Here is a 26,414-nt window from a genome sequence, read left to right on the forward strand (position 1 = left end):
TCCGGAGTAGACTTATTTGTTTTTGATGGTGGGAAACAAATACTTTCCGTAGTTTGTTTCCTATAGTATTTACTAAGTGCCTACTCTAAGTAAAGCTCTGGACTAGGCTAGGACACAGAAAACCTAATCAGATATACACAGTCTCTGTTCCACATGGAGATCACTTGGTAAGAGGCAGGAAAAACAGATATCCTGAAGGTAGGTAACTTGCTCACAGTCACACAATAGGTCAGTGGAGAGTTTTAGTATTAGAATCCAGGTCTCCTGACTCCTAGTCCCATGTTCTTTCCACTGATTCCAATTTGTAGTCTCAATATTCTCTATAGATCCTTTCCGTGATAGGAGAAAGTGTTTGGAATTCTACTGATCATAAACTCGAGGTTCCCCAGTCACTAGAAGAGACATTCTATCAGGACAAATGATTCAGGATCTTTGAACTAGAGGTCTGTCTCCCTTCAGATTGTGCCTCTCTGTTACCATACAAGCTTTAGTTCATTAAGCATTCAAGTTTCCTACATTCTCCAATATCAAAATAGATTCATGAGGTCCTCTTGTTTTCCAAGACTTTAATACATTTTTATTATCCAGCACATTGCCAAGCAGAAAGCTCTCTTATGTAGCCCTCTGGAGAGTCTCTATTCATGACCAACTTGGTTGACTGATTCCTTGTTGAGACGGTAGTTACAGCATTTGAATCCTTTCCAGGGGATATTTGGTTTGCCAGACATTTGAATGAAATCTCTCCTAATCTGATTAGAAATACCTTCAGCACACTGTCAATCTATGGGGTCCCAACTGTACACATCTGATTATATTCTCCAATTTCCCCTTCTACAAATGTTATTGGCAAACAGTATTTTCCCTTTAACTTCTTGCTTCAGTAGTGATATTATCTCTTAATATCATCATTCAACAGTCCTGCTCTAATACCTGACTCAGGTCAACTTCACCATGATATTGAGTCAAATATTTTCCTAGGGCTTAAGGGCTTCCCAGAGACTGGATGATTATACAACGTTTCTTGAGTTTTAGTGGGGCTTGCTTTAATGATAATGTGATTAACTGACATCCTTCTTGCTCCCTGGCACACTTCTCTGAGATATATGAGTGGTCTATATTTGAACCCTCTGCATGATTTCCCAGAAAACCCCCTTTCTATGTGCCAGACTCTGTACTAAGTCCTGGGATAGGTACAAGCTAATCAAATGGACACAGTCCATGTCCCACAAGTGGCTCACAGTCCCAATTTACAGATGAAGTAACTGAGGATGAGAAGTTAAGTGACCTGCTCCAAGGTAACACAGCAGACAAGTGGCAGAGTTGGGATTAGGACTCAGGCTTTTCTTGACTCCCAGACCTGGGTTCTTTCTAGTAGGCCACACTGCTCCCTCCCTTCCCCACCCAACCCCAGGAAATCCTGATTCTTGGTTATCTGGAGCATTTGACTACTTAGTACTTCCTAGTCTCAAAGTATGCCAAACAATAAATACTTTAAAGTAATATTATCTCAGTGATAAAATGATCTTTACCTACTCCCATCACTCACTTTTGAGCAATAAAATAAAAGGTGCTAGGCATACTGGATAGAGCACGGGCCTGGGAGTCAAAAGGACCTGGGTTCTAATTCCTGCTCTGTGACCTGTCTGCTGTGTTACCTTGGGTAAGTCACTCAACTTCTCTGTGATTGTTACCTCATCTGTAAAATGGAGATTAATAATGTGAGCCACCTATGACGGAGGGAATGTGTCCAACCTGATTAGCTTGTATCTATTTCAGTGCTCAGTAAAGTTGCCTAGCACATAGTAAGTGCTTAACAAATACCACTAAAAACAAAACAAAACAAAAGAACAAAACAGAACGAGAGACTGCAACACAGGAATGGTGAAAATAGCTCATCACAGTATATCACAGTATAATCAGCGAATCATATTTATTGAACTCTTACTATGTGCCTCTGCACTCTACTAAACACTTAGGAGAGTACAACAGAGTTGGTAGACTTGTTCCCTTCCCATAGTGAGATTACAGTCTTGAGGGAATACTAAATTAGGTACTTGTTAAGTGCTTATTATCTGCCATGTACTGGGGTAGATACAAATTAATCTGGCTGGACAAAGTCCCGGTCCCTCAGGGGGCATTTAGAGGAATTAGGACATAATCCCCACTTTACAGGTGAGACAACTGAAGCATGAAGAAGTGCAAAGACTTCACCTTTAAGATTATATTGGAGGAGATTTCATAGTTCTATGTCCAAACAGAATTCTCTGAGGCACACGTACTTTTAAAAAGCTAAGGAAAATATGCTACCAATGTTTTGGGGAAAAACTACAGTCAAATTAAAATATCCTAAAGTACTTAAAGTAGATTAAACTGAGAAGATTAAGGGTTAGAAGAGGAAAGCAAGAGGAGATGGGAAAAGAGAGCTGAACTCTGTTTAGAAAAATATGTTAATTCATCCACAGGGAATAATCATTTTCTGCTTTCTTCCATATCTTCAAAAGAAAGACATGTTATAGCCCATGGGGATAGCAATAAAATAGAAGGAAATAATGTTAGGCTAATGGTTTTGTAAATTAAAAATGAAAAGAGGAAGAGAAAACAAAATATAACCCTTCATTATCTAATTTCTGATTCTTTTGTTGCATTTTTCATTCATAATAAACTAGAAGAAATATGAATATCAAATTTGTCATGAGCATGACTATGATTCATAGCTTTCTGTATTTGATCTGATAGGGTACATCATTTCCAAGATGTCTTTTCATGGGTGAAGTATCAATAACCAACTAGAGTAAAAACCTACACTTCTGAATAATATTTACTAATTTGAACAATACTTTAGAATATTTTGAATAAGCTTCTTCAATTCCATATGTGTATAAGTCATTGTATATATGTATATACATGGTAATAGGTGTAGAGACTAGTCAACTAGATGCAGAGCTAGACATACAGCAGGACAACCTATAATGTTTTCTTGAAAGTTCCCTGGGAAAACTTAATTAAATACCAGCTCAAACCAGAAATGATGCATACTGAAAATAAGGAACTTCTATTTATGTGTTTATGCAGACACATATGTATGGGCACTGGTGAAGAGACCAGCACATGTAAGTGCCTCTGTTGTTATGTTGTTACAGAACCTGATGTTGTTTTTAATTCTGTTAAGAACAGATTTTTTTTCATGATGTCATGAAAATGATGTTATGTTAATTTCATGATGTTTTTGAAGTAATGGCACCCTACTCTAACTTGTCAGCATGCTGTTTTATAAATGTCTACTGTTATGTCACCTGATCTTTCCCTTTCCTCTCCAAACTGCTACCATGTAAGTACAATCACTCATCCTATCCCTCCTAGATTACTGCATAAGCCCCCTTTCTGACCTCCTAAACTCCTGCCTCTCCCCACTCCAGTCCATACTTCACTCCACTGCCCGGATGATCTTTCTACAGAAATGTTCAGGACTTGTCACACGACTCCTCAAAAATCTCTGGTGGTTGCCTATCCACCTCTATATCAAACAAAAACTCTTCACCATTGGCTTTAAAGCATTCCATCACCTTGCCCCCTCCTACCTCACCACACTTCTCTCTTTCTACAACTCAGCCCACACACTTTGCTCCCCTGGTGCTTACCTTTTCACTGTCTCAATCTCACCTGTTTGGCCACCAACCCCTGACCCACATCCTGTCTCTGGCCTGGAACACCCTCCCTCCTCAAATTAGCCGAACAATTACTCTCCCCACCTTCAAAGCCTTACTGAAGGCACATCTCCACCAAGTGGCCTTCCCAGACTAAGCCCCACTTTTTCTCATCTCCCATTCCCTTCACCATCACCCTGATTTTCTCCCTTCTCTTCCCCCATTTCCCACTCCACAACATTTATGTATACATCTGTAATTTTATTTGTTTGCTTGCATTGAAGTCTCTCTCCCCACCTCTAGACTGTGAGCTCATTTTGGGCAGGGATTGTCTCTCTTTATTCCTGTATTATACTTTCCCAAGCACTTAATACAAAGCTCTGTGCACAGTAAGTGCTCAGTAAATACAATTGAATGAATGAATAAATGAATTTAATGTCAGATTTCTCTTTCTGCCATCCCAGCTAGCTACCACCATATTTTAACTCACCATATAACAATTGCTTGGCTATATTCTCAAGCGCAGGACATAATTATTGAATTGTGATTACCATGACCTCAATGCTGGTAGACCATCTGCATTTCAGAACCTCATTGTTGCCATTTGATGTGAAGTGTAACTCATAGGAATTGTTGATGAATTTTCTCAAGAATTCAGACATTGGATAAGGTTTTTGTTCTCTAAGTCTTTGGTGAGATTGAGGAGCTTAGTGTCATATTGGCCAAATATTCTGTCGAAAACGATAGGACCTTTGATGTGGCAATTTACTTCTGGATTGATTTGCATGATGTTATAAGGATCACTTAGCAGAATTCAGTGGCGACTTTCAACTGGGGGTCATTGATTGAGGAAAATATTTGGTTTGTCATTTTCCCTGGAGTGTGCTGGATTTGAGGAGTATTGTCAATTCATAATACTTCACCAGTGATTTAAACAATGTTTTTGAATATTTACTGCCAGAGAGTCTTAAGAGCATAATAACTTCTGTAAAACTAATTCAAGGACTTCGAGTTGAAATTATTTTCTCAAAATCGCCCCAGGTAGGGCTATGTGGAATAAATTGAATAGAACTAGAGTTTTTATACAATTGTGTTTTTTGGTATTGGTGATTGAGAGTGATTCAGATAAGGAACTTTTCACTCTTAAGCTATCATAACAGCTAGAAGAATGCACAGGTCCATTTGAAATTATCATAGGAAATCATGTTTATGTTTTACAAGAACAAGGTTCACCTGAAATGGAAAACAATCTATATTTCACTGCTTTCATTTGACAAGTCACAAATAGCTAGTAATGCAAAACTGTGAGTTATCCATGAACAAATAATGGCAGGATCAAATAATAAAGGCAGAATCTTCTAGTTTCTTGAACACAAGCTCAATTCTCATTTGTTAAAGGTATCTAAATACATAATGAGATGCCTCAAATGTCACATTATTTTATGAAAAATAAAAATGCCTATAGTAGTTAGCCTTTTTGAAATGAGGAACTTAGCTCGAAAGTTGAAAATAAAAAAAACGAGATGTGCAGAGCCCTAAGGGGTTGGAAACGGAATAGTTCCTCAAGATCTGCAATATTCTTTGACAGAACGAATAAAGGTGAGCGTTGATGGACAAGAAATATTTGAGATGTTCGATGCCTAAATGGAGCTGCAGGTAATAGAAAAGGGTCTACTTCTCAAGGATGTGGGATTAAAATGAAGAACAATAACAACAAAAAAATCAGGTGCACCTACCTGTGAAAACTAGGAATGACATCATGGGCGGTCTTAGTTGAAAGAACTGCAGGTGAAACCCCCGTGCCTGGGTAAAGGTGCTGCCCGAAATGGAATTTCAGAACAACGCCGAGCTGAACAGCTCCTAGCAGCCTGCGGGCAAGTTGATTGGGTAGCCTGCCTAACGTCACCTGTAACTTAGCAATCCTGAAGGGGCTATGAACTTTCCTGTTTGAATCCTTCCGTTTTAGTTTTAGTTTTTTTCCTTCATAATGCCTCTCTCTGACCAACGCTGCGTTCAAAAAATTTCATAGCCTTTCTACTAACAGAGTTCTTAAGAAGAGGGATTCTATTCACTTTTTCTTAAAAATTTTATTTACGAAGTCTTTATAGCTGCTGTGCCAGACAGGACAAAAACGCTTTTCATTCAATCAAAACATGCACCAAACTAGTAAGTATGCTTAGGTCCCAGTTAGCCTACTGTAGATTTGAGAAAGAAAGCTGAGAGGAGAACATTCTGTTCAAAACCGGGATTGAACTCAGTGGGGCAGAGATAGTTCAGGTAAGGACAGAGAGAAAAATGAGAAAAGCAACTGATTTCACCACACTATTATCCAGTTTCAATTCTTGTATACCATATTAAGTAATTTCAAGGTCTGTAGGTGCATGCTTGGAGATATTGCCTTAGGGAGTGTTGGAACTCTGTATATTTTCTTCTTACAAGTGATTTGCTGAAACTGCGGTATTGATTTCAAGGGAACACACCTCCTTTTTTAACATTCATCCACCTGTGCAGTGAAATCCTTTTAGAAACGGTTTTTGGTAATGTAGACTTTAACTTTTTATTTTTTGTCGTCAGGGAAGGTTCTTACTAGGGAGAGCATAGCTTGGGTCAGGTTGGAGACTAGAATGTTGAGGAAGTAGTGAAATATACTTTTGGCACTTGTTCATTCATTCATTCAAACGTATTTATTGAGTGCTTACTGTGTGCAGAGCACTGTACTAAGTGGTTGGAAAGTACAAGTTGGCAACATATAGAGATGGCCCCTACCCAACAATGGGCTCACAGTCTAGAAGGGGGAGACAAACAAAACAAAACACATAGAAAGGTGCCAAAACCGTTAGAATAAATAGAATTATAGTTATATGCACATTGTTAATAAAATAGAGTAGTAAATATGTACAAGTAAAATAGAGTAATAAATATGTACAAATATATGCAAGTGCTGTGGGGAGGGGAAGGAGGTAGGGCAGAGAGGAGGGAGATGGGGAGGAGGAGTGGGAAAAGGGGATTCAGTCTGGCAAGGCCTCCTGGAGGAGGTGAGCTCTCAGTAGGGCTTTGAAAGGAGGAAGAAAGCTAGTTTGGCAGATGTATGGAGGGAGGGCATTCCAGGCCAGGGTAAGGACATGGGCCAGGGGTCGACAGTGGGTCAGGTGAGAATGAGGCCCAGTGAGGAGGTTAGTGGCAGAGTAGTGGAGGGTGTGGGCTGGGCTGTAGAAGGAGAGAAGGGTGGTGAGGTAGGAGGGGGCGAGGTGATGGAGAGCCTTGAAGCTGAGAGTGAGGGGCTTTTGCTTGATTTGTAGGTTGACAGGCAACCACTGGAGATTTTTGAGGAGGGGAGTGACATGCCCAGAGTGTTTCTGTACAAAGATAATCCGGGCAGCAGAATGAAGTATAGACTGAAGTGGGGAGATCAGAAAGAAGGCTGATGCAGTAATCCAGTCGGGATAGGATGAGATATTGAACCAGCAAGGTAGCGATTTGGATGAAGAGGAAAGGGAAGATCTTGGCAATGTTGTGGAGGTGAGACAGGCAGGTTTTGGTGACGGATTGGATGTGTGGGGTGAAGAGAGAGTGGAGGATGATGACACCAAGGTTGTGGGCTTATGAGATGGGAAGGATGGTAGTGCCATCTACAGTGATGGGAAAGTCAGGGAGAGGACAGGGTTTGGGAGGGAAGATAAGGAGCTCTGTCTTGGACAAGTTGAGTTTTAGATGGCAGGCAGACATCCAGATGGAGATGTCCTAAAGGCAGGAGGAGATATGAGCCTGGAGGGAGAGAAAGAGAACAGTGGTAGCGATATATGTATATATGTTTGTACATATTCATTACTCTATTTATTTTACTTGTACATACCTATTCTATTTATTTTATTTTGTTAGTATGTTTGATTTTGTTGTCTGTCTCCCCCTTTTAGACTGTGAGCCCACTGTTGGGTAGGGACTGTCTCTATATGTTGCCAACTTGTACTTCCCAAGCACTTAGTACAGTGCTCTGCACACAGTAAGCACTCAATAAATACGATTGATTGATTGATTGATATAGATTTGGTTGTCATCAGCATGGAGATAACAGTTGAAGCCGTGGGAGTGAATGAGTTCACGAAGGGAGAGAACAGCAGGGGACCAAGAACTGACCCTTGAGGAACCCCTACAGTAAGGGGATGGGAGGGGGAGGAGGAACCCGTGAAGGAGACTGAGGATGAACAGCCAGAGAGATAAGAGGAGACCCAGGAGAGGACAGAGTCTGTGAATCCAAGGTTGGATAGCATGTTGAGGAGAAGGGGGTGGTCCACAGTGGTCTGTGGAGGTCGAGGAGAATTAGGATAGACTTGTTAAGGTCTTACTATGTGCCAAGCACTACTCTAACTACTGGGACAGATACAATGCAATCAGATCATTCATTCACTCATTCATTCAATCGTATTTATTGAGCACTTACTGTGTGTGGAGCACTTTACTAAGTGCTTGGAAAATATGATTCTGCAACGGAGACAATCCCTGCCCACAACGGGCTCAGTCTAGAAAGCAGACACAGTCCCTGTCCCACGTGGGGCTCATTTTGTAAGGGGAAGGAAGAGCAGACATTTAATTACAATTTGTAAGTGAGGCAACTGCAGCACAGAGAAGTAGAGTTGCCCAAGATCATACAGTGGACAATAAACAGAGTTGGGATTAGAACTCAGCTCTCCTGACTCCCCAGCCCTTTCTCTTTCTACTCAACCATGCTTCTTCTCGGAGTCTTTACAGAGTGAGAGTTACTCACTCTGTCAGATGATTTGCAGCAGACTAATGCAGAAAAATAAAATAGCCTCCAGATCAATTGCCCTTCCAATCAGTCCAGCCTAATCTCGCATTGGTAGTGCAGGATCAGTTCAAGTTAGGCCATTTGTCCTGGAATTTAGAAAGAATATCTGTGAATACATTGAAAGGGTGGAAAGAGAAAGGTTGAACTTTAAAGCAAACCAACAGGAAGGCCTTTCTCGGTTCTGCTGATTAATGCCAATTGCACAGTGCTCCCTCAGTCAGTATCTGATAACGATAATGGCGATTGTGAGTCAGACTCCTCACTAGCGCCTACCTGTGTCATATTCATTAGAAAGACAAATAAGAAAATTGCTCTAACTCGGTTAGCTTATGGCTTTCTGTGTACTTCACTGTGCACATGATGCTAAACTCAGATCATAATTATTACAAAAACTGGGTTATTTGACATTTTATTATTTAGGGAGGCAATTTTCCTATTTTACAGAGCAAATATAAAAGACGGTGATAGAACTCATAATTCTTGTTCAAAATGGCATTTTCTCCCTTTCCAGTACATTTTGGATGGAATTATTGTCACCTATGGGTGTGCTTTTGATGGAGACAAAGACATAGGCTCTTACGTGTTGTTATTTCTAGGTAAGAAGTCACAATTACTCAATAAGTGGTATTTATTGATCATTTACTGTGTTCAGAGCATTGAGAAGCAGTGTGACCTAGTGGACAGAGGAGATGGACCTGAGCTCTAATCCAGCTCCACCACTTGTCTGCAGTGTAACCCTGGGCAAGTCATTTAACTTCTCCGTGCTTCAGTTACCTCATCTGTAAAGTGGGGATTCAGACTGTGAGCTCCATGTAGGACATGGCCTGTGTCCAACCTGATTATCTTTTATCTACCCCAGCACTTGATACAGTGCTTGGCACATAGTAAGTACCTAACATCTGCCATAAAAAATGAACTAACCAAACAAACAAAAACCATACTGAGCACTATGAAGAGCATAATACTACAGAGTTGGTAGACAGGTTTCCTGCTCATAAGAATGGTCACTTCCCCCATCCAAATACTGCTTATACAATATTAACCAAGAATAACATTTTTTCCTAACCGGACTCTAAGCCTTTTTTGTTTTTCTAATTTAACTTTCATTGTTCATCCCAGTTATTTAGCTATAAATAATTAATGAATATTTAGGCTATGAGCCCCATGTCTTCTAGACTGTAAACTCATGGTGGGCAGGGAACATGTCCCCCAACTCTGTTGTACTGTTCTCTCCCAAGCGCTTAGTGCAGTGCTCTGCATACAGTCAACATTCAGTAAATACCATTGATTGATTGATGGATGTGTGACAGAGACTGTGTTGAACATGATTATCTTATATCTTGATTATCCTGATTATCAGGCTCTGTGCAGTTCTTGGCACATAGTAAGTTCTTAAATATAACAATTTTATTTAAAATATAATGAGTATCAAGTATCATTTTGTGCTCAGTGCTATGCTAAGTGATGGAATTATAATATATTCAGATTGGGAGACTGTGGCAGCCTGTTACAAAGTTTCAGCCATCTCACATGGAGTACCTTTCACTATCCTAAGACAAGTACCTTTCACCATCCTAAGACTGCAAAGCAGCATGGTTGAGTAGCAAGAACAAGATAAGCAGATCAGACACAGTCCTTGTCCCTCATAGGCCTCACAATACGTGAAATAGGGAGATTTGGGATTTTATCTTTATTTAAAGATAAGGAAATAAAGGCACAGAAAGGTTTAGTGTTTTCTTCACGTTCATGCAGCAAGTCATTGGATTGAAGCCCTCCTGTGGAACACTTGAATTTGCCTCCATAAGCTATCTAACAGTTCCTCAAAGGTCTGTTCTCTCCTCCTATTATGTACCCAGCTGTCCCTGAGAGCTCGAGAAGCTAAAAGGGGTAGAAGATGGGCTGAAAAGGTGAGCAATCCTGAAACTTCTGTCAATCAGTAAATTAAGCTGAAGCTAGGGTCCATAGCACAAGCTAGGCTTTGAGATTAATGATATTGTGTTTCAAAGGTAGTGTTTTTGTCTGCATTTCCCACTTTCTGGTAGCGGGGCCTAGTGTTTGACTTTAGATTTGTCTGATGCCTTGGTCAAAAATGTATGTTTCTATTTAATTTTCAAAATAGATAATACATTTTTTTTCTTTGGATTAAGTCCTCTCCTGCATGTTCTACAACTCAGCATGGAAAGGTCTGAGACTAGGCTTTTACTATCAGGGGAATATTTTCCTTTGTAAGAGTTGGGTAATTTGAGTTAGAGTGAGAGACAGTTATATAAAGACAATGACAGTTAACAAATATAAAACAGCATTTCCCTCCATCCTGCCTCACCCATACCCTATCAAGTTATGCTTCATCATCATTTCTAATTGTATTTGTTAAGCACTTACTATATGCCAGGCACCATTCCAAGCGCTGGGGCAGGTACAAGTTAATCAGATTGAACGCAGTCCCTATCCCACATGGGGCTCATAGTCTTAATCCCCATTTTACAGATGAGGTAACTGAGGCACACAGATAAGTGATTTGCTCAAGGTCACCAAAAAAGTGGCAAAGCTGGAATTAGAATCCCTGTCATTCTGACTCCCAGGCACATGCTCTACCCACTAGGCCATGTTGCTTCTCATCTTCATCCATTATGACTGCCTACTATGTGCAGAACACAGTACTAGACTCTTAATAGTGTATAATAATAAAAGTGGAAGATACTATCCCCGCTTTGAGGACTTTCAGTCCACTAGCAGAAACAGGCTGTCAGTCGCAGAGAGTATGCATACAATGGTGATGAAGGGGAAACATAGATACAACTGATCTCAGCAAAAGTAGGAAAAGGATTAAAAAAAATAAGTGGAATGAGGAAATCAATATACATGTGAGTCTTATATGTGGCTGGTGGAATGGTCTGACCAGGGGGATGGGGATTTGTCTGGCAATGTCTCTGGTGGAAGGCTTTTTTTAGGATTTATTAAACTATTTCTTAAATGCTTGATATGTGCAAAGAACTGAATTGGGTACAAGATAATCAAATCAGACACTGTTGCTATGCCAAAAAGGGTTCACAGTCAAAGAGGGAGGGCCTTGAAGATGGGGTGAAACATTTTTTGGCAGATTTAAATGGGGTTGAAGTGGACAGATACAATCAAAAGGTTAGGTTTGGAGGAGCAAATAGAGTTGGAGAGTTATGTGAAAACTCCTACAATTAGATTAGATCGACAGACTTTAGGGAGCCTTAAATTCAGTACTTAGACTTAGAGGAGGGAGTCTGGACCAGTAAGAAAGCCAATGTGGCATTCCACCTGGGTAGTAATGAGCATTAGACCAGAGTAAAATGGTGATTTGGATGGAGAGGATGAGGTGGGTTGGGAACTATTGTGAAGGAAAGACTAACAGGATTTAGAGAGATTGAATATGGGCAGTCAAAAACAAAGAGGAGCCAAAATGACACCAGAGTAGAGAACTTTTTGGGCTTGAATACTAAAGTTAATTAGAGATATTCTCAGGAGTAGAATAGGAGGGAGATGCATGTTTGTGGTTAACCTCTGTTTCTTAAAGATCTGCAATGTCTTTCTCCCCTCTTGAATAATAAATACAGAAAACTGCATCCTTTTGCTTTCTGGGTAATAGTTGTTAGTGCTTCATGTCTTCTCTTGTTCTTTGTGGACTGCATTCTGCCAAGAAACTCTTCAACATCACCTAGAGATTGGCATTTTTCCAAGTTCTGAAGGAACTTGACTAAGTTGGGTAGTGCTTCCAAAGGAGAGGAAGGTGAGTTGGCTTGCCAGCTGGCTCAGACATCATCTCTCAAAGTTCAGTGAATGGCAAATGGGAGGAAATCTCACCATATCCTTTCCTCCTTCTATCCCATTAAATCACACTGGACTAAACTTTCTCCTTTCTGTTTATTTTATATTAGGGTGGGTGTTTTGTGGGGTTTTTGTTTGTTTGGGTTTTTTTTTTTTTTTTACAAAACCGCTGCCCTCCCCATGGCACTCTTGTCATGGTATACAGCACTACCATCGTTCCTGTCTCAAAAGCCCATGGTGTCATCTTCGACTCATCTCTGTCATTCAACCCACATATTCAACCTATCACTAAATCCTGTAGGTTCAACTTTCACAATATCACTAAAATCCAACCTTTCCTCTTCATCCAAACTGCTGTCACGTTAATCCAAGCATTTAGCCTATCCCGCTAGCTGACTTCAGAGCCTCTTCTCTCTTCACTTTAGTCCATATTTCAAACTGCTGCCTGGATTATTTTTCTCCATAAATGTTCAGTCCATATTTTCCCCCTCCTCAAGTACCTCCAGTAGTTGTCTATGCATCTACACATCAAACAGAAACTCTTTATCATCAACTTTTATAATGTGCCAATCAAGCATTCACCTTGCTCCCGCCTACCTTACCTTACTGATTTCCTACTACAACCAAGCCTACACATTTTGCTACTCTAATGGCAACCTACTCACTGTACCTCAATCTAATCTATCTCACTGCTCAGCCCTTGTCCACATCCTGCCTCTGGTTTACAATGCCTACCCTCTTCATATGCAACAGACAATTGCTCTCCCCACCTCCAAAACATTATTGAAGGCACATCTCATTCAAGAGGCCTTCCCCAACTAGGCCCTCATTTTGTCCTCTCCCACTCCTTTCTGTGTTGCCATTGCACTCTTTTTTCACCCCTCTCTCAACCCCACAGCACTTACATACATATCGTAGCTTAGTGGAAAGAGCACAGGCTTGGGAGTCAGAGATCCACTGCTTGTCAGCTGTGTGACCTTGGGCAAGTCACTTAACTTCTCTGTGCCTTAGTTTCCTCATCTGTAAAATGGGGATTAAGACTGTGAGCCCCACGTGGGACAACTCTCATTACCTTGTATCTACCCCAGTGTTTAGAACAGTGGTTAGCACATAGTAAGCACTTAACAAATACCAACATTATTATTATTATATTTATGTATATTAATGTTTGTTTCTCCCTCTAGACCTAAGTTCATTATGGACATAAAGCATATCTACCAACTCTGTTATATTCTCCCAAGTGGTTCGTACAGTGCTCTGCACATAGTAAATGCTCAATAAATATGATTGATTGTTAGTTTGAGAGGGAATCCTTGGAGTAAAGCTTCAGGTCAACCCATTTCTCTTAGTTGACAATACTGGGTTGGGCAAGAGGATGGGTATATAATTAAAAGGGAATGGACTGGGCTAGCAAATGTTTTGTGTCAAAAGGAGTTGTTGCATGTTATTATAGGGCTGTCCTATAGCATCTGTAGCAGAAGCCTGTGTTTATTACTTGTGGAAATTAAAATAACATTATTACAGCTGTTCTATTTCTTTGAAGCTTCTATGACATTAGGTCCTTCCTAACACATCTTCTGGATTTGATCTTCTTGATAAAAAATCTAAATGGTTTAGTGGAAAGAGGGTTCTAATGACCTTGGGCAAATCACTTAACTTCTCTGGCCTCTGTTATGTCATCATTAAAATGAGGATTAAGATTGTGCCGATTTGTACTTCCCAAGTGTTTAGTACAGTGCTCTGCACACAGCAAGTACTCAAGAAATATGATTGAATGAATGAGTGAACTATGAAGCCCTATGTGGGGTGTGGACTGTGTTTAGCCTGAATATATTGTATCTACTCCAGTACTCTGCACAGTGCTTGTCACATAGTAAGTACTTAACAAATACCATTAAAAAAGGACTAATGGTTTTGGCATTTCAGTCATGCTTCTATGTAGTTAGCATCTACTGCAAAAATGATATTGATATTCCCAGAAAACAGTTGTATGGGAGAACATTGTATAGCTGATCATTTTTAGTACAAATTTTATTTCTTAAAAAGTTGCATCCCTGCAATTAAATGAATCATTTATTCTGATAGTGTTTACCATGGGTCTATATAACAATTTCAGTGTTGCATAGTAAAATTTTAAAAATATCATGCTTGATGAAAACACATTATTTAAAGGTTCATAACTTACATATAGAGAGTCATAATTTTTATTAAACAATATTTATAATAATCTACAAAATATACATTAGACATATGTCAAAGTCACATTTTTTCTTTAAAGAGTTATGAAAAAATACACCTACCTTACTTTTGGCTTGCTCAAATCCCAAATCCAGTAATTTGACAACAAATTGAGCTTGAGTAATTACCATACGCTTCATGAGATCAAGGATCATATCCTTTAGATGTTTTATGTGCCAAACATTGAGAAGGAATTCTAGCTCCCAACATGTTCCATTTAATCTCATCCTTAACAGTTCATTTATGAGATGATTTATCACTGTAGATATGCCCAGATTCTTGTTAAGCTTAAAAAACATTTTTTAAAGGATTTTCATCCCTATAATCTCATTGTTACATTCTTGTGATTTTGGACAAGGCAGCAATAAATTGCCCCATTTTCAGAAGAGGAAACCGAGGCCCAAAGGGGATTAAGTTGCTTTCCTGAGATTACACAACAATCTACTGAGCAAATCTGGAAACAGAATCTAGCACTCCCAACTCAGTGCTCCTTCACCAAATCCTGCCTTACCTATGATTTTTAACTGTATGCTCATTCATCTTATTTCTCTGTGGGATTTTAAAAGTTTAGGGGCAGGGATCTCAGATAAGCTATACCATGTGACACACCTAGAGTCATACACTCTGTGAGTTCTCACTGATAATGATGCCTGTTGATAGCATGGTGATGGCCCTGGGAGCTTTGTGGTCTCTCAATACATATCAAAACCAATTAATTTTGGGCAAAGTATGTGATCAACTATATAGAATATCCATTAAAAAGGTCCTGTTTATCTTCACTCAATCAATCATATTTCCTGAGCACTTACTGTGTGCAGAGCACTATAATGAGTGCTTGGAAATTACAATTCAGCAATAAAGAAAGACAATCCCTGCCCATCCCAGGCTTAAAGTCTTATTAAGTACTTACTACATACAAGGCACTGTACTAAGTGCTGGATCCCCTCTTCCAGACTGTCATGAATGCCCAGGGATTGAGAAAAACAAAAGTTCATCATCCTCATCAATCGTATTTATTGAGCGCTTACTATGTGCAGAACACTGTACTAAGCGCTTGGGAAATACAAATTGGCAACACATAGAGACAGTGTCATTACGGTTACTAGAGGGCTATTATAGGGGTATTTTGATGGGTCTGTAGCACTTTTTCTGCATTTCAAATGAAATTCAAGATGCTCTTGATCATGATTTTGCAGGTTCTGTACCAAAGTCATACCCATTTCATGGAATACCACATATTTCCCCCAAGAGACCAAATATTCAGGCAGTGGAAAGAGAAGAGCACTGCTTCTGTGTTTACAATCATTATGATGTCACAGTTGCCTCCACTTCCATCTTCATTGCTGACAAAAGTCCTGTAAAACTGAGCTTCCTAGTGCCAGAGCAGGTGGTGGGAGCTTGAGGCCTAGGCCTGGGAAACCCATAAGTAGCACATGGCCTGCTCAAAATGGCACCAGAGGCTCTAATACTCGAGAGCCAGGAGATTGAGAGCCCACAGACTGAACTGGATAAAATGGAGAAACTAGAATTTTGAATTTATAGAGGTGGATGTTAAACTTTTCTACCAAGGGATCTGTGATTTGTGTATGGTAAAGCATATACTCAACCTACAGGTCCATAGCTATGTCCCAATATGATATTTTGTATGATTTTAGGAGTCTAAGGAAGCGAGGAGAAGAGGGAGGCTAAAGCAAAATTCATTGTAAGAGATCACACCGAGAATCTTCACTAGCATGGAAAGCAACTGGAGAACACAGCCTGATGAATTCTTGTGGAGGCGTAGCTGCTAGTAGATTATAAGAACATCAGATGACTTCAAGCTGGTATGGACTTATATAGTACTGCAGGACCAGAGGAATCCAGGCATTGGAAAAAAGAAAGCAGAGAAGTTGTCTCATGCACACCTGAGAAAGACTTTCCAAAGTATTTGAGGGGGATTGATGATGATGATGACAATGATGATAACAATAATAATAACACTTTAAAGTGCTTACCAAGTGTCACTGTACTCTGTGCTAAGGTAGATGCAAAATAAGCATGACTAATGAGTATTTAATGGGGAATTTCCTGTGATGTATATTGGATTGGAGAGTCAAACTGACTCCTGACATATATCACCCTTAATTACAATTCCCCTACTCTTACTTTTGGGCACTTTGGTTGAAGGGTAGTTAGTATTTTGTGTTATGAAAAACACACACTGCAGCATAAATACTTATCTACATGGTGATTACTGGCTGAATCTGCTTTCTATGTCTCAGTTCAATTTGGAGGCAGAGCTGTTGTATTTTCCTTTAATTATCCAACATGCAGTACACCAAAGTTTCCTAGATACTAGTTGGCAAGTCAACCTACAGATGATTCCTGGAAGTATAATAGTAAAAACTGGTTTATTTTTTCAGTAATGAAGAACCAAAGAAATGTTTGAAGATCCAGTTTGGATCTTGGCTCAGGAAGGGTTCAGACTTGGCCTTTTGTCAGGGGAATTATGAGAGCAACTTGAAGGAGTAACATTTGAAGTTCTATTTCAATGTTTTCAGTTTTTCATCAACTCCTTGAGTGTCAGAGATCTCGTGTTGCTGTGTTAGCATTGGGTGAGGATGGAGTCATTCATTCAATTGTATTTATTGAGCACTTACTGTGTGCAGAGCACTGTACTAAACGCTTAAAATCAGGGACTTCAAGGAGTCTCCTAGTCTCCTTATTCCCATAAATAATAACAACAATAATGATGGTATTTATTAAGTTCTTACTATGTGCCAGGCACTATACTAAACGTTGGGGTGGATACAAGCAAATTGGGTTGGACACAGTCCCTGTCCCACATGGGGCTCTCAGTCTCAAACCCCATTTTACAGACGGGTAACTGAGGCATTGAGAAGTGAAGTGACTTCCCCGTGGTCACACAGCAGACAAGTGTTAAGGCCGGAATTAGAACACATGACCCTCTGACTCCCAAGTCCATGCTCTATCCACTATGCCATGATAAATCACTGTCCCTAAATGTGTAATTGGCATTAAGATGTTCTCCAGGTTCTGACCAACCACTGGTAAACAGGTCTGGTGCACCTGGAATAAGGGGTGCATGAAGGGGGAGACAAGGATTTATTTTATAACCTCAATAAAGTTGGCTCTCTCTCTGACTTGGACATCACTAATGATAATTGTGGTATTTAAGTGCTTTCTATTTTCTAAACGCTGGAGTAGGTACAAGATAATCAGGTCGGGCAGAGTACTTTTTACACAAAGAGTTCACAGTCTGAAAGAAAGGAAGAACTGGTATTTAATTCCCATTTTATAGAAACAGACACCAAGAATTAAAGCAATTTACCTAAGGTCACAGAGCAGGCAAGTATCAGAACCAGGATTAGACCCAGGTCTCCTGACTACCAATCCTGTATTCTGTCTACTGCTTCCACACTTTATCTACTCAGTCACGGACTTCACCACAAGGCAGATGCTTCTAATGCCTTTCTCCCAAATTTGGCTAGCTTTTCATGGGGTTATGGACATTTCAGCCCTAGAGCCCAATAGGGAAAGTCAGCTGCTTGTCAAGTGACAACAGCCTGCAATCCCTTGTCAAACTGCAGTTGGTTTTGATATTGGGGCACCATGAGGCAATCACGAGAACCTGTAAAGTACCAATTTCAGTCCAGTAGTGAATTAGTACAACTTTCACAGCTCCCAGTTCCCTTTGGTTGAGGTGGAAAAGGGTGTAGGCCACATTTGCACCTTTAAGAAACACTGAGTTTTGGGATTAAACTTTATTTTCTTTTGTCCAATGGCACTGGATTCCGAACCCATTATTCTGACCATGTCTTACCCTAGATTCATTTTGAGTCAAACCTGTTTATAGTGTCTGCCCTAATGAGCACCAAGAAACTGTGGTGTGAATAAATATGCTCATTTCACCAGAGGGGAATTTACTTATCCATGTATCACTTGAATATTATTACCATCCCTCTTGTTTGCAGTACATTTGTTCCATTATTCCAGCTTGGTTGCCAATCTCAAGTAAAAACAAGTTCATGTTGAAAAATATGAAAAACAGTATTTGTCAGCATAGCTCAATTACAACTTCCCCCTTCATGTATGAAATTCTGGAACGGATTGCCATGAGTGCCTTTGTTTAGAGGCACTTTGTTTACCGGTCAGGGTAAAATCGGGTGGTTCTGTCTTTAGTCTTGCATAGATCAAAATGTCTAACTTTTGAAATCCTTTATATGTTTGTGATTCTCTTACGGGAATAAAATTGGCCTCCCCTGGGTTTGATTGCTAATCACAAAATGGCAGAGATGCCTACATTTCCCTTGTCAGCAAAAACTTTTGAGCACCAGAATGTTATGCACTTTTATTAATGGTAGCATGTCTCTAAGTACTGTACCTGTAATGTAATTTTTCTTTCTCCTATCCACCTCTTTTGAGACTAGACATACTTTTTCAGTGACTCAAAATTTCTCCCTTTAAAGCAGTGAGTTTGGGCTCTGAAGAAAATGATGAGATTACCATTTGGGAAAAACAAAACAAAACTCAGTTTCATTCTTTTTCCCACAGATGTTGGAACTAGCTCTTGAGACATTAAAAAGTAAATAAGCTAGTGGATAAAACCCTATCAGAGACTGACAAGATTATAACTGTGAAGGAAAGTACCTAGAATAATGGATGTGGGCCTTGGGGTTGCCTCAGCTATGAAATAGTTTTCTTTTATGGCTGAGGATTAAGAATTTGGGTTCAAGTTGAATCCATCCCTGCTCATGAACGCAGAATTAGTGAAAGGAATAGTCTCTGCCAAAAGAGTGAGGGAATTAGTCAATTAGAATTACAATTTGTAATACCTCTAGACTGTAAACTCCCTCTAGACTGCAAGCTCATTTTGGGCAGGAATTCTATCAACTCATATTATACTCTCCAAGTGCTTAGTACAGTGCTCTGCACCCAGCAAGTGCTCAAAACATGCCAGTGATTTATTGATTGATTGATTAAATGAGGATTGTAAATCAAAATGACAAAAATCACTAGTTATTGATACAGTTCTTCCTCCATGTAGGTCAGATTTCTCCCACTCCCCCTTTACTCTTGCAATTTTATGCTTTGCACAATTATAGATTAATTGCCGAACATGTTGTTACAAAAGGTAAGAAACATCATTTAGGATGAAAAGTAAATTTTTCAAATTCTGGGGAACTTTCAATAGGGGGACAAAAAGTGCTTCAAAAGTCTTGTATGCTACATTGTTACCAGTTAAATTGGCATTTTAAATTTTAAATTAAACCAAGCTTCTCTTCAGTGGGATAATGGATAACTAGATACAGAGCATTAGATAAACACAGAAAGACTATTTTCTAGTAAGAGGAAACAGATTCCAATTCAATAATCTTTAAGTTTATCAGCAGAGCAGTTATCTGATCTTCTCTCAATATTTGATTTGCATCCTGGCGTCTTTTGCTGCCTGATTACTAGTCATGTGTCCTCTTCTGAATTAGCATTGCTCTTCATTAGCATAATTCCCTTCCTTGAAGGATGAAAGATTCCCTACTACATCATGTATTTCATATTTTGTAATAAGAATGAAGAAAAAATTGCACTTTGCAATTAAGTACTTAGCCAGAGGGCCTAATTCCCCCATCTGCTAAACAGATTTGACCTTAATTATGAATGAATATTCTAATCATCTAATCAACAATAATATTTTTCATGTAACAATTAAGTGCACTTGGCATTGTGATTGTAGAGTTCCTCTATTTTTTAACTTGTAAGTTAGGGCTGTTAAGAGTTCTCAAGAGCAAAATGAGTTCAACCACTTGTTTTCAATATACATTTTCCTTAGAGGATGTGAGATTAGGTTTAAATAACTTGAAATATAAAACTTGTTAAACAAGTGACATTGGATGATATTATGTACTCAGGGTATTTTTCCCAGTTATCAATTGTGGTGGGAAAACATTAAATGTATGAAAACAGAGAACCTTAATGGAAGTCTGCTTAGATGAAATATGAGTTTTGGAAACAACAGAAAAGTAAATATGAAAAAATGAGTTAAGTTGAAAGAATTCATAAAATGTCAAAACTAGTAAGAAGTGCAAACTGTTGAGGAATATATTTCCAATATTAATTTGATCCTGGAAAACCCATAAACAATTGTGGGGAAGTTAGATTTTTAGCTGTCTCTTTTTCTGTCTGCGTTCCCTCCGTCTGTTTTCCGTTTCTGTTTAGCTTTTTCCCAGTTATTGCCTTCCCTGCCCACAGGGACCCCATTCTCAGCAAGCCTGGCCCAAGAATGGCATGTGGCTTAGTCAGCATCAGCACAGGGCCAGCAGCCTCATGATTAAAGCTGACTGCCATTGTACTGTGGGGTCCTGCTTAGTGCCAGATATAGGGCCAATGTGACCTATCTCCACTTTGCCTAGTAGGCCTCTCTGGACACTCATACTCCCCTCTGCAGACTCAGACCCTCAGAGCCTCTTATTGTTGCCCCTGACCCCTCAGAGGACCCTTTCATAGTCTTCTCACTCCATGAAATCTCCTTTTATGGCTTTCTTGATCCTTCAGATATTTCTCTAAGCCTTTCCATCTGTTATTAACTAGCACACTCTCTCCTTCTCCTACTCTCTCTTTTCTTCCTTTCCTCTTTCATACCTTTCATCACTTTCTTTCCTGCCTTCCCTCTCTCTCTCCTTGAAGGTAACTTGCCTGCTTACATTGTACTGAATTGTGAATTCAAACCATACATGATCAGTGAATATTTTTTTTCTCTTCTTCCTCTCCTCCTCGCTTCCTGTCTTGGCAGAGTATGTGACAGAGGAGTTAATCGGCATATTTATTGGGCACCTACTGTAGGTCCACAGTAGTATCCCTTCCCTGAAATTATAGAGGGCACATTCCAGCACTATGAATGCCACTTACAAAGGTTTTGAATGCTCACATAAATTGTGACTATTTTCTGGGGATTCCTTCATACAACCACCCAAATACCTGAGTTTACTCATCCTCTATATTCTTTAGAACTTTGATCTCAGTAAATGTAACCACTTTTCTCTCTTTGCAATACATTGGAAAGAATAAGAATCCACAGCCACAGGGTGGGTCCATAATCTATAAATCATTTCTGGACAGTATTCCAGGTTTAAGCATATTTTGACTACATTTGTGATCATTTTTCACCTTAATTTGTAAACAAGAATATATTCTAAGATAACTTTAATCTGCACATCTGAATCATCTACATTTAATTTATTAAACTGTTTTGTAAGTGTTATTTGATGTCCAAGGAGCCATCTGAGCCTTTTAAAATAATTTTCCTTTGAAACAGGAAGTGACCATTTGCCAAGAACAAATGAATCCAAATAGCAAAGGTTTCAAGTTAGGGAGAGTTCAGATGGATTCTCAACTTGGCAAAATTAATTCTCTTTCCTACTGATATTACACAGAATCTTTTGAAATAGATAAAAAGTGATGTTGCACACACATTCTGAAATACAACTTGTACTAACAAGTTCCTTTTTCTAAGGAATTTTCTCACTCTGTGTTGTTAGCACATAATGAGGTAAGTAGTTGGCCATTTTGTTCCAAAAGATTGGCAGGGATTTTGGACACCTGTTTCCTTCCCCCATGTCCCAAAGGGTCATCACACCAAGTTCGGCTATCTTGCAAAAATTCCTTAAACCAAAATTTGAGGGTCAGTACTGTGGTAACCAATTCCATCTCCAGATTATTTTGTGCATACTCTCCTGTCTGCTAGACAGAATCATCCTCAGAAAATCTCCTTCAGCAACACTCAAAGTGAAAACTGTGATAGGTGAGGGAGATAGTTTGGCCTTAAGCCTTCCAGATCTCCCAGGGAAAATGGTAACCCAGTCTTCTTCAATCTCCATTTCAGTGTGGCGCCAATCTTTTAGACTTGTTTCTGAGTAAGAAGAGACTTCATTGTCACCCAGTCCTCAGCCTTTCCTCTCAGACTTCCAACCAGGTTGACAGCAGTGATGGTGGTGGCCCTTGTTGCAGATACCTGTGTAGTAAGAGACTTTATTTCATGAATAAATGCCCTCTGGAATGAAGGTAATTTGATTATTTAATGTTCCAACATATTTGACAGGATAGGAATCAAGGACCCTGATGCTACTTATTCATTGGGGCACATGATCAATGAATGGATTGATTAAATATAAAACATAGGAATCATCTATTGATTCTTGTTTACTTGTTTTGTTTTGTTGTCTGACTCCCCCCTTCTAGACTGTGAGCTCATTGTTGGATAGGGATTGTCTCTGTTGCTGAATTGTACTTTCCAAGTGCTTAGCACAGTGATCTGCACACAGTAAGCACTCAATAAATGCAACTGAATGAATGAATGAATCTTGAGCCCTAGTCTCCTTAATCTGCCTCTGAAGGCCCTAAAATGAATCTTCATAAATTACTACAGGTGGAATGGTCTTGAACAGAGATTTTCTTCCCAGAGGGCAGTTGCCCACTCCACATTTCCTTAACATGTCTCTCAAATGTATGTGAGGGAGATTCTAGTGGAGGCAAGGAAGAGTAGTAGCCATATTAGAGAAGTAATGTGGCCTAATGGAAAGAACGTGGCCTGGGTTCTAAATTCCAGCTTTGCCACATGCCTGCTGTATGAGCCTGGGCAAGTCATTTAACTTCTCCGTGCCTCCATTTCCTCATCTGTAAATGGGGACTAGATCCCTGAGTTCTACCTGATTATCTTGTATCTACCCCACAGCTTAACAAATTGCTTGACACTTAGTAAATGCAAAACAAATACCAAAATTGTTACTAATTATTGTTATATTGATAGAGTGGACATAATTTTGACACCCAATGTTTGTTCTGACCCTGATCCCCTGAAGACATATAATAATAATAATAATATTGGTATTTGTTATGCAGTTACTGTGTGCCCAGCACTGTTCTAAGCACTGGGGTAGATAAAAGGTCAACAGGTTGTCCCACATGGGGCTCACAGTCTTAATCCCCATTTCACAGATTAGGGAACTGGGGCCCAGAAAAGTGAAATGACTTACCCAAGGCCCCACAACAGACAAGTGGCAGAATCAGGATTAGAACCCATGACCTCTGACTCCCAAGCCCATGCTCTTTCCACTGAGTGATGCTGCATATGCCCATCACTGTCAGAAACTACAGTATATCCTTATACTGTGTACCAGGGGAGAAATGGGTTTGTTCTTTCTACTCAATAAAGCATATTTATTGCGCATTTACTGTGTGCAGAGCACTGTACTAAGTGCGGGGGAGAATATAGTATAACAGATTTGGTAGAAAAGTTTCCTGTCCACAACAACTTATTCCTCCACCAGCTCTACAAGGAGGGAGTACGTTTTACTTGTTTGTGCCTACAATGTGTGATCTTTGAGAATTTTTGGCATAAAGATCCATTTTCTGCCCAAATTCTCCATATGGAAAGCTAAATGACTACAAACCTTACGGGAGATTGTGCTTTTGGAAGACACATAGCTTTCTGCAAGCAGAGAAGATTTAGTATTGGAATACACTGTAAGCTTAGGTGGACAGGGAATGTGCTTACCACCTTTACTGTACTCTCTCAAGTGCTTAGTACAGTGCCCTGCACATAGTAATGGCTCAATAAATAGCACCAATGGACTGATTTGGGATAGGTCCCTGAGTATACTGTAAAGGTCCAAAGCAGATTACTATTTGCAATTGCCACTAGTTCTAATTTCACATAAAAATTGATGATCTGCTGTTAGGACCCAACCCAAGTTGTAAATTGCACATTCAAAAATTACTGTTGGTGCTGGGATATTTTAATGAAGAACTATGTGTTTTAAAAGATTTGAAGTATTTTTTACTTGATTTTGATTTGTTTTATAACATTCATCTCAGTAGAATCAAGTATGCATGACTGTCTGGAAGGGCAAACAGAAACCAGACAATTATAAAATCATCTTTTACAAAAACATAACATTAAAAGCATATTTTACTGCAATACAGAACCTCTTTTGAATAACCTCTTAGAAATCTAGGTTTTGAACAAACTTTCCCCTTGTCTTTGAAACACAGTCCTGGTTAGAAACTGCATTTTAGAGTCAGGATTATTTTGGAAACAGAAGTTCTGAAGCACAAGAGGTTTTAGACAATGTATTCCACCTGGGATCAAGTTTTGTTTATTCTACTTGGACTACATCAGAATGCCATTCCAATACCTTGATTAAGGAGGGAGGTGAAAATCAAACATTCAAGTTTCATCATAACACTCAACAGTCAACATCAAAGGGAGAAAGCAGAAAACAGGCACATTAGCCAGGACAAAATCAATGGAGAGTGGTGAATTTTTAAGGAATTAATTACCTCCCCCTCTCTCTCCAATCTGCTTTCAGAGGTTCTCCAGCTATCATTTTGGGCAATATCCAGCAACAATTGATTGAAAAATCTTACAAAACCCATCCTGCTCAGGCTCTGGCCTGGAAGATAACAAGTCTGGAACTTTTCAGATAGGAAAGTAGGGACTTTTCCTGATATGATTCTTCATTATTGTTTGCTCTATTATCTTTCACTATTGTCTTCAAATAAGAAACCTCTTATGATAAATAAAGGAGCTTCCATAAAAATGTAATGGTAAGGCATGAAGGTGTCTTAATTTACACCAGTTTATCAAAATTTATCTTGGAAGTCCATACTACTTATTAGCTGTTCTATTAGATAATAAAGTCTCAGGGTTTAATTTTCATTTTCAAAATTAAGGTCTTTTCTATAGTCAGCATCTCATTTACTGATGAGCCTTTGTTAGAAAATATAACTGCCAAGGATTTGAAAAGCAACTCTGATATCTTTCCTGTTCAGCGTTTCATGACTTAATGTCCCACCTGTATAATGGTAATGCTATATTTTTACCTTTTGAATCTAATGTGCTACAGGGAACAAAATACCCATAAGATCAGATTGATCTGACCATATGTCCTAATCTAGCTGATACAGTTCCACTTTTTTATATGATGCCTCTGAAATTTGAGAAAATATATAAATAACCCAGAATAGGGACTTTTCTTGAATAAATTAGTCAAATGAACTACTCAGTTTAGATTATAATGAACATTAACTAATGCCCTACAAAAAATTATAGCACAAAATAACTTTAAAATCTTATTAATTTTTTTAAAATTGATAATTTGGAAATGTTTTTGTACCCTGAATACTAGTAAACAATCTTGCTCTTGGCAAGATGGAAATCATTTCATTTTAGACAATCTATCTTATTTTCTCTTGGGGTAGTTTGGGATGAATGATTACATTTCAATTTACATAGAGAACAAACAATTTTATGTTACCCTGAAAAAAGGAATAAATATTCTACCAGTTCTGAAGTGGTCCAGTTCCATTTGCTGCTGGGAGTGTGCTTATGCTGGTGAGTACCACGTGTTCTGAAAGTTTTGAAACATTCTCAAAGTTGCTGATCTGGGTGGTCAAGGATTTCCTGCTCTCTGTGCTTGTACGTCCACGGGTGAGCCGATCATCCTGACGAGGGTTAACTCCAAGGCAGCAACAAGAAAAAGCAGCCTTAAATTCCTCTCGAAATTTTCCTGGAAATCCAGAAAAAAAGACAAAGAATTTATGTGTAAATAGGTTTCAGCAAATCATACATATATAAACCTAAAGAGCTAACCTGAATCTAAGATAAAATAGTGTACAGTGTTGTAGGTATGAAAACAGAAAAGGAAACTGAGTTCACTAAAGCCTTGAAAGAAAAGGTTTTCTTCCAGAACATATTTACAAGGCATAGAAAGGAGTCTTAAGTAGTAGAGGAGACCAGAACTATCCAAATCAACTAAGGCAAAGTGTATTTTCAATTCCCTTATTACCTATATGAGGAGTGTTCAATTTATCACTCTTGGAACTGATTTCTGAGAGCATTGGGAGCAGGAAGGGTAAAATCAGGTACTTGGTTGATCAGG

The 26,414-nt window shown here is 39.1% G+C and overlaps 2 protein-coding genes across 2 annotated transcripts in view; both read right to left on the reverse strand.

Annotated features, from left to right (window-relative positions):
* The window catches only part of GFRAL (GDNF family receptor alpha like), a 52,056-nt gene extending 46,586 nt beyond the window's left edge, over positions 1-5,470 (reverse strand). The window contains 1 exon segment of the mRNA XM_038745909.1: positions 5,381-5,470. Coding sequence (XP_038601837.1) covers positions 5,381-5,405 — 25 coding nt within the window. The 5' untranslated portion in view covers positions 5,406-5,470.
* Positions 5,471-22,244: 16,774 nt separating this feature from the next.
* Positions 22,245-26,414, reverse strand: part of HCRTR2 (hypocretin receptor 2) — a 108,713-nt gene continuing 104,543 nt past the window's right edge. The window contains exons 7-8 of the mRNA XM_038749344.1: positions 25,817-26,042; positions 22,245-22,486 (exon numbers count right to left, since the gene is read on the reverse strand). Coding sequence (XP_038605272.1) covers positions 22,432-22,486; positions 25,817-26,042 — 281 coding nt within the window. The 3' untranslated portion in view covers positions 22,245-22,431. The remainder of the gene's footprint in view (positions 22,487-25,816; positions 26,043-26,414) is intronic.

This window comes from Tachyglossus aculeatus, chromosome 1 (assembly GCF_015852505.1).
Source record: "Tachyglossus aculeatus isolate mTacAcu1 chromosome 1, mTacAcu1.pri, whole genome shotgun sequence".
In the NCBI taxonomy this organism is placed as follows: Eukaryota; Metazoa; Chordata; class Mammalia; order Monotremata; family Tachyglossidae; genus Tachyglossus; species Tachyglossus aculeatus.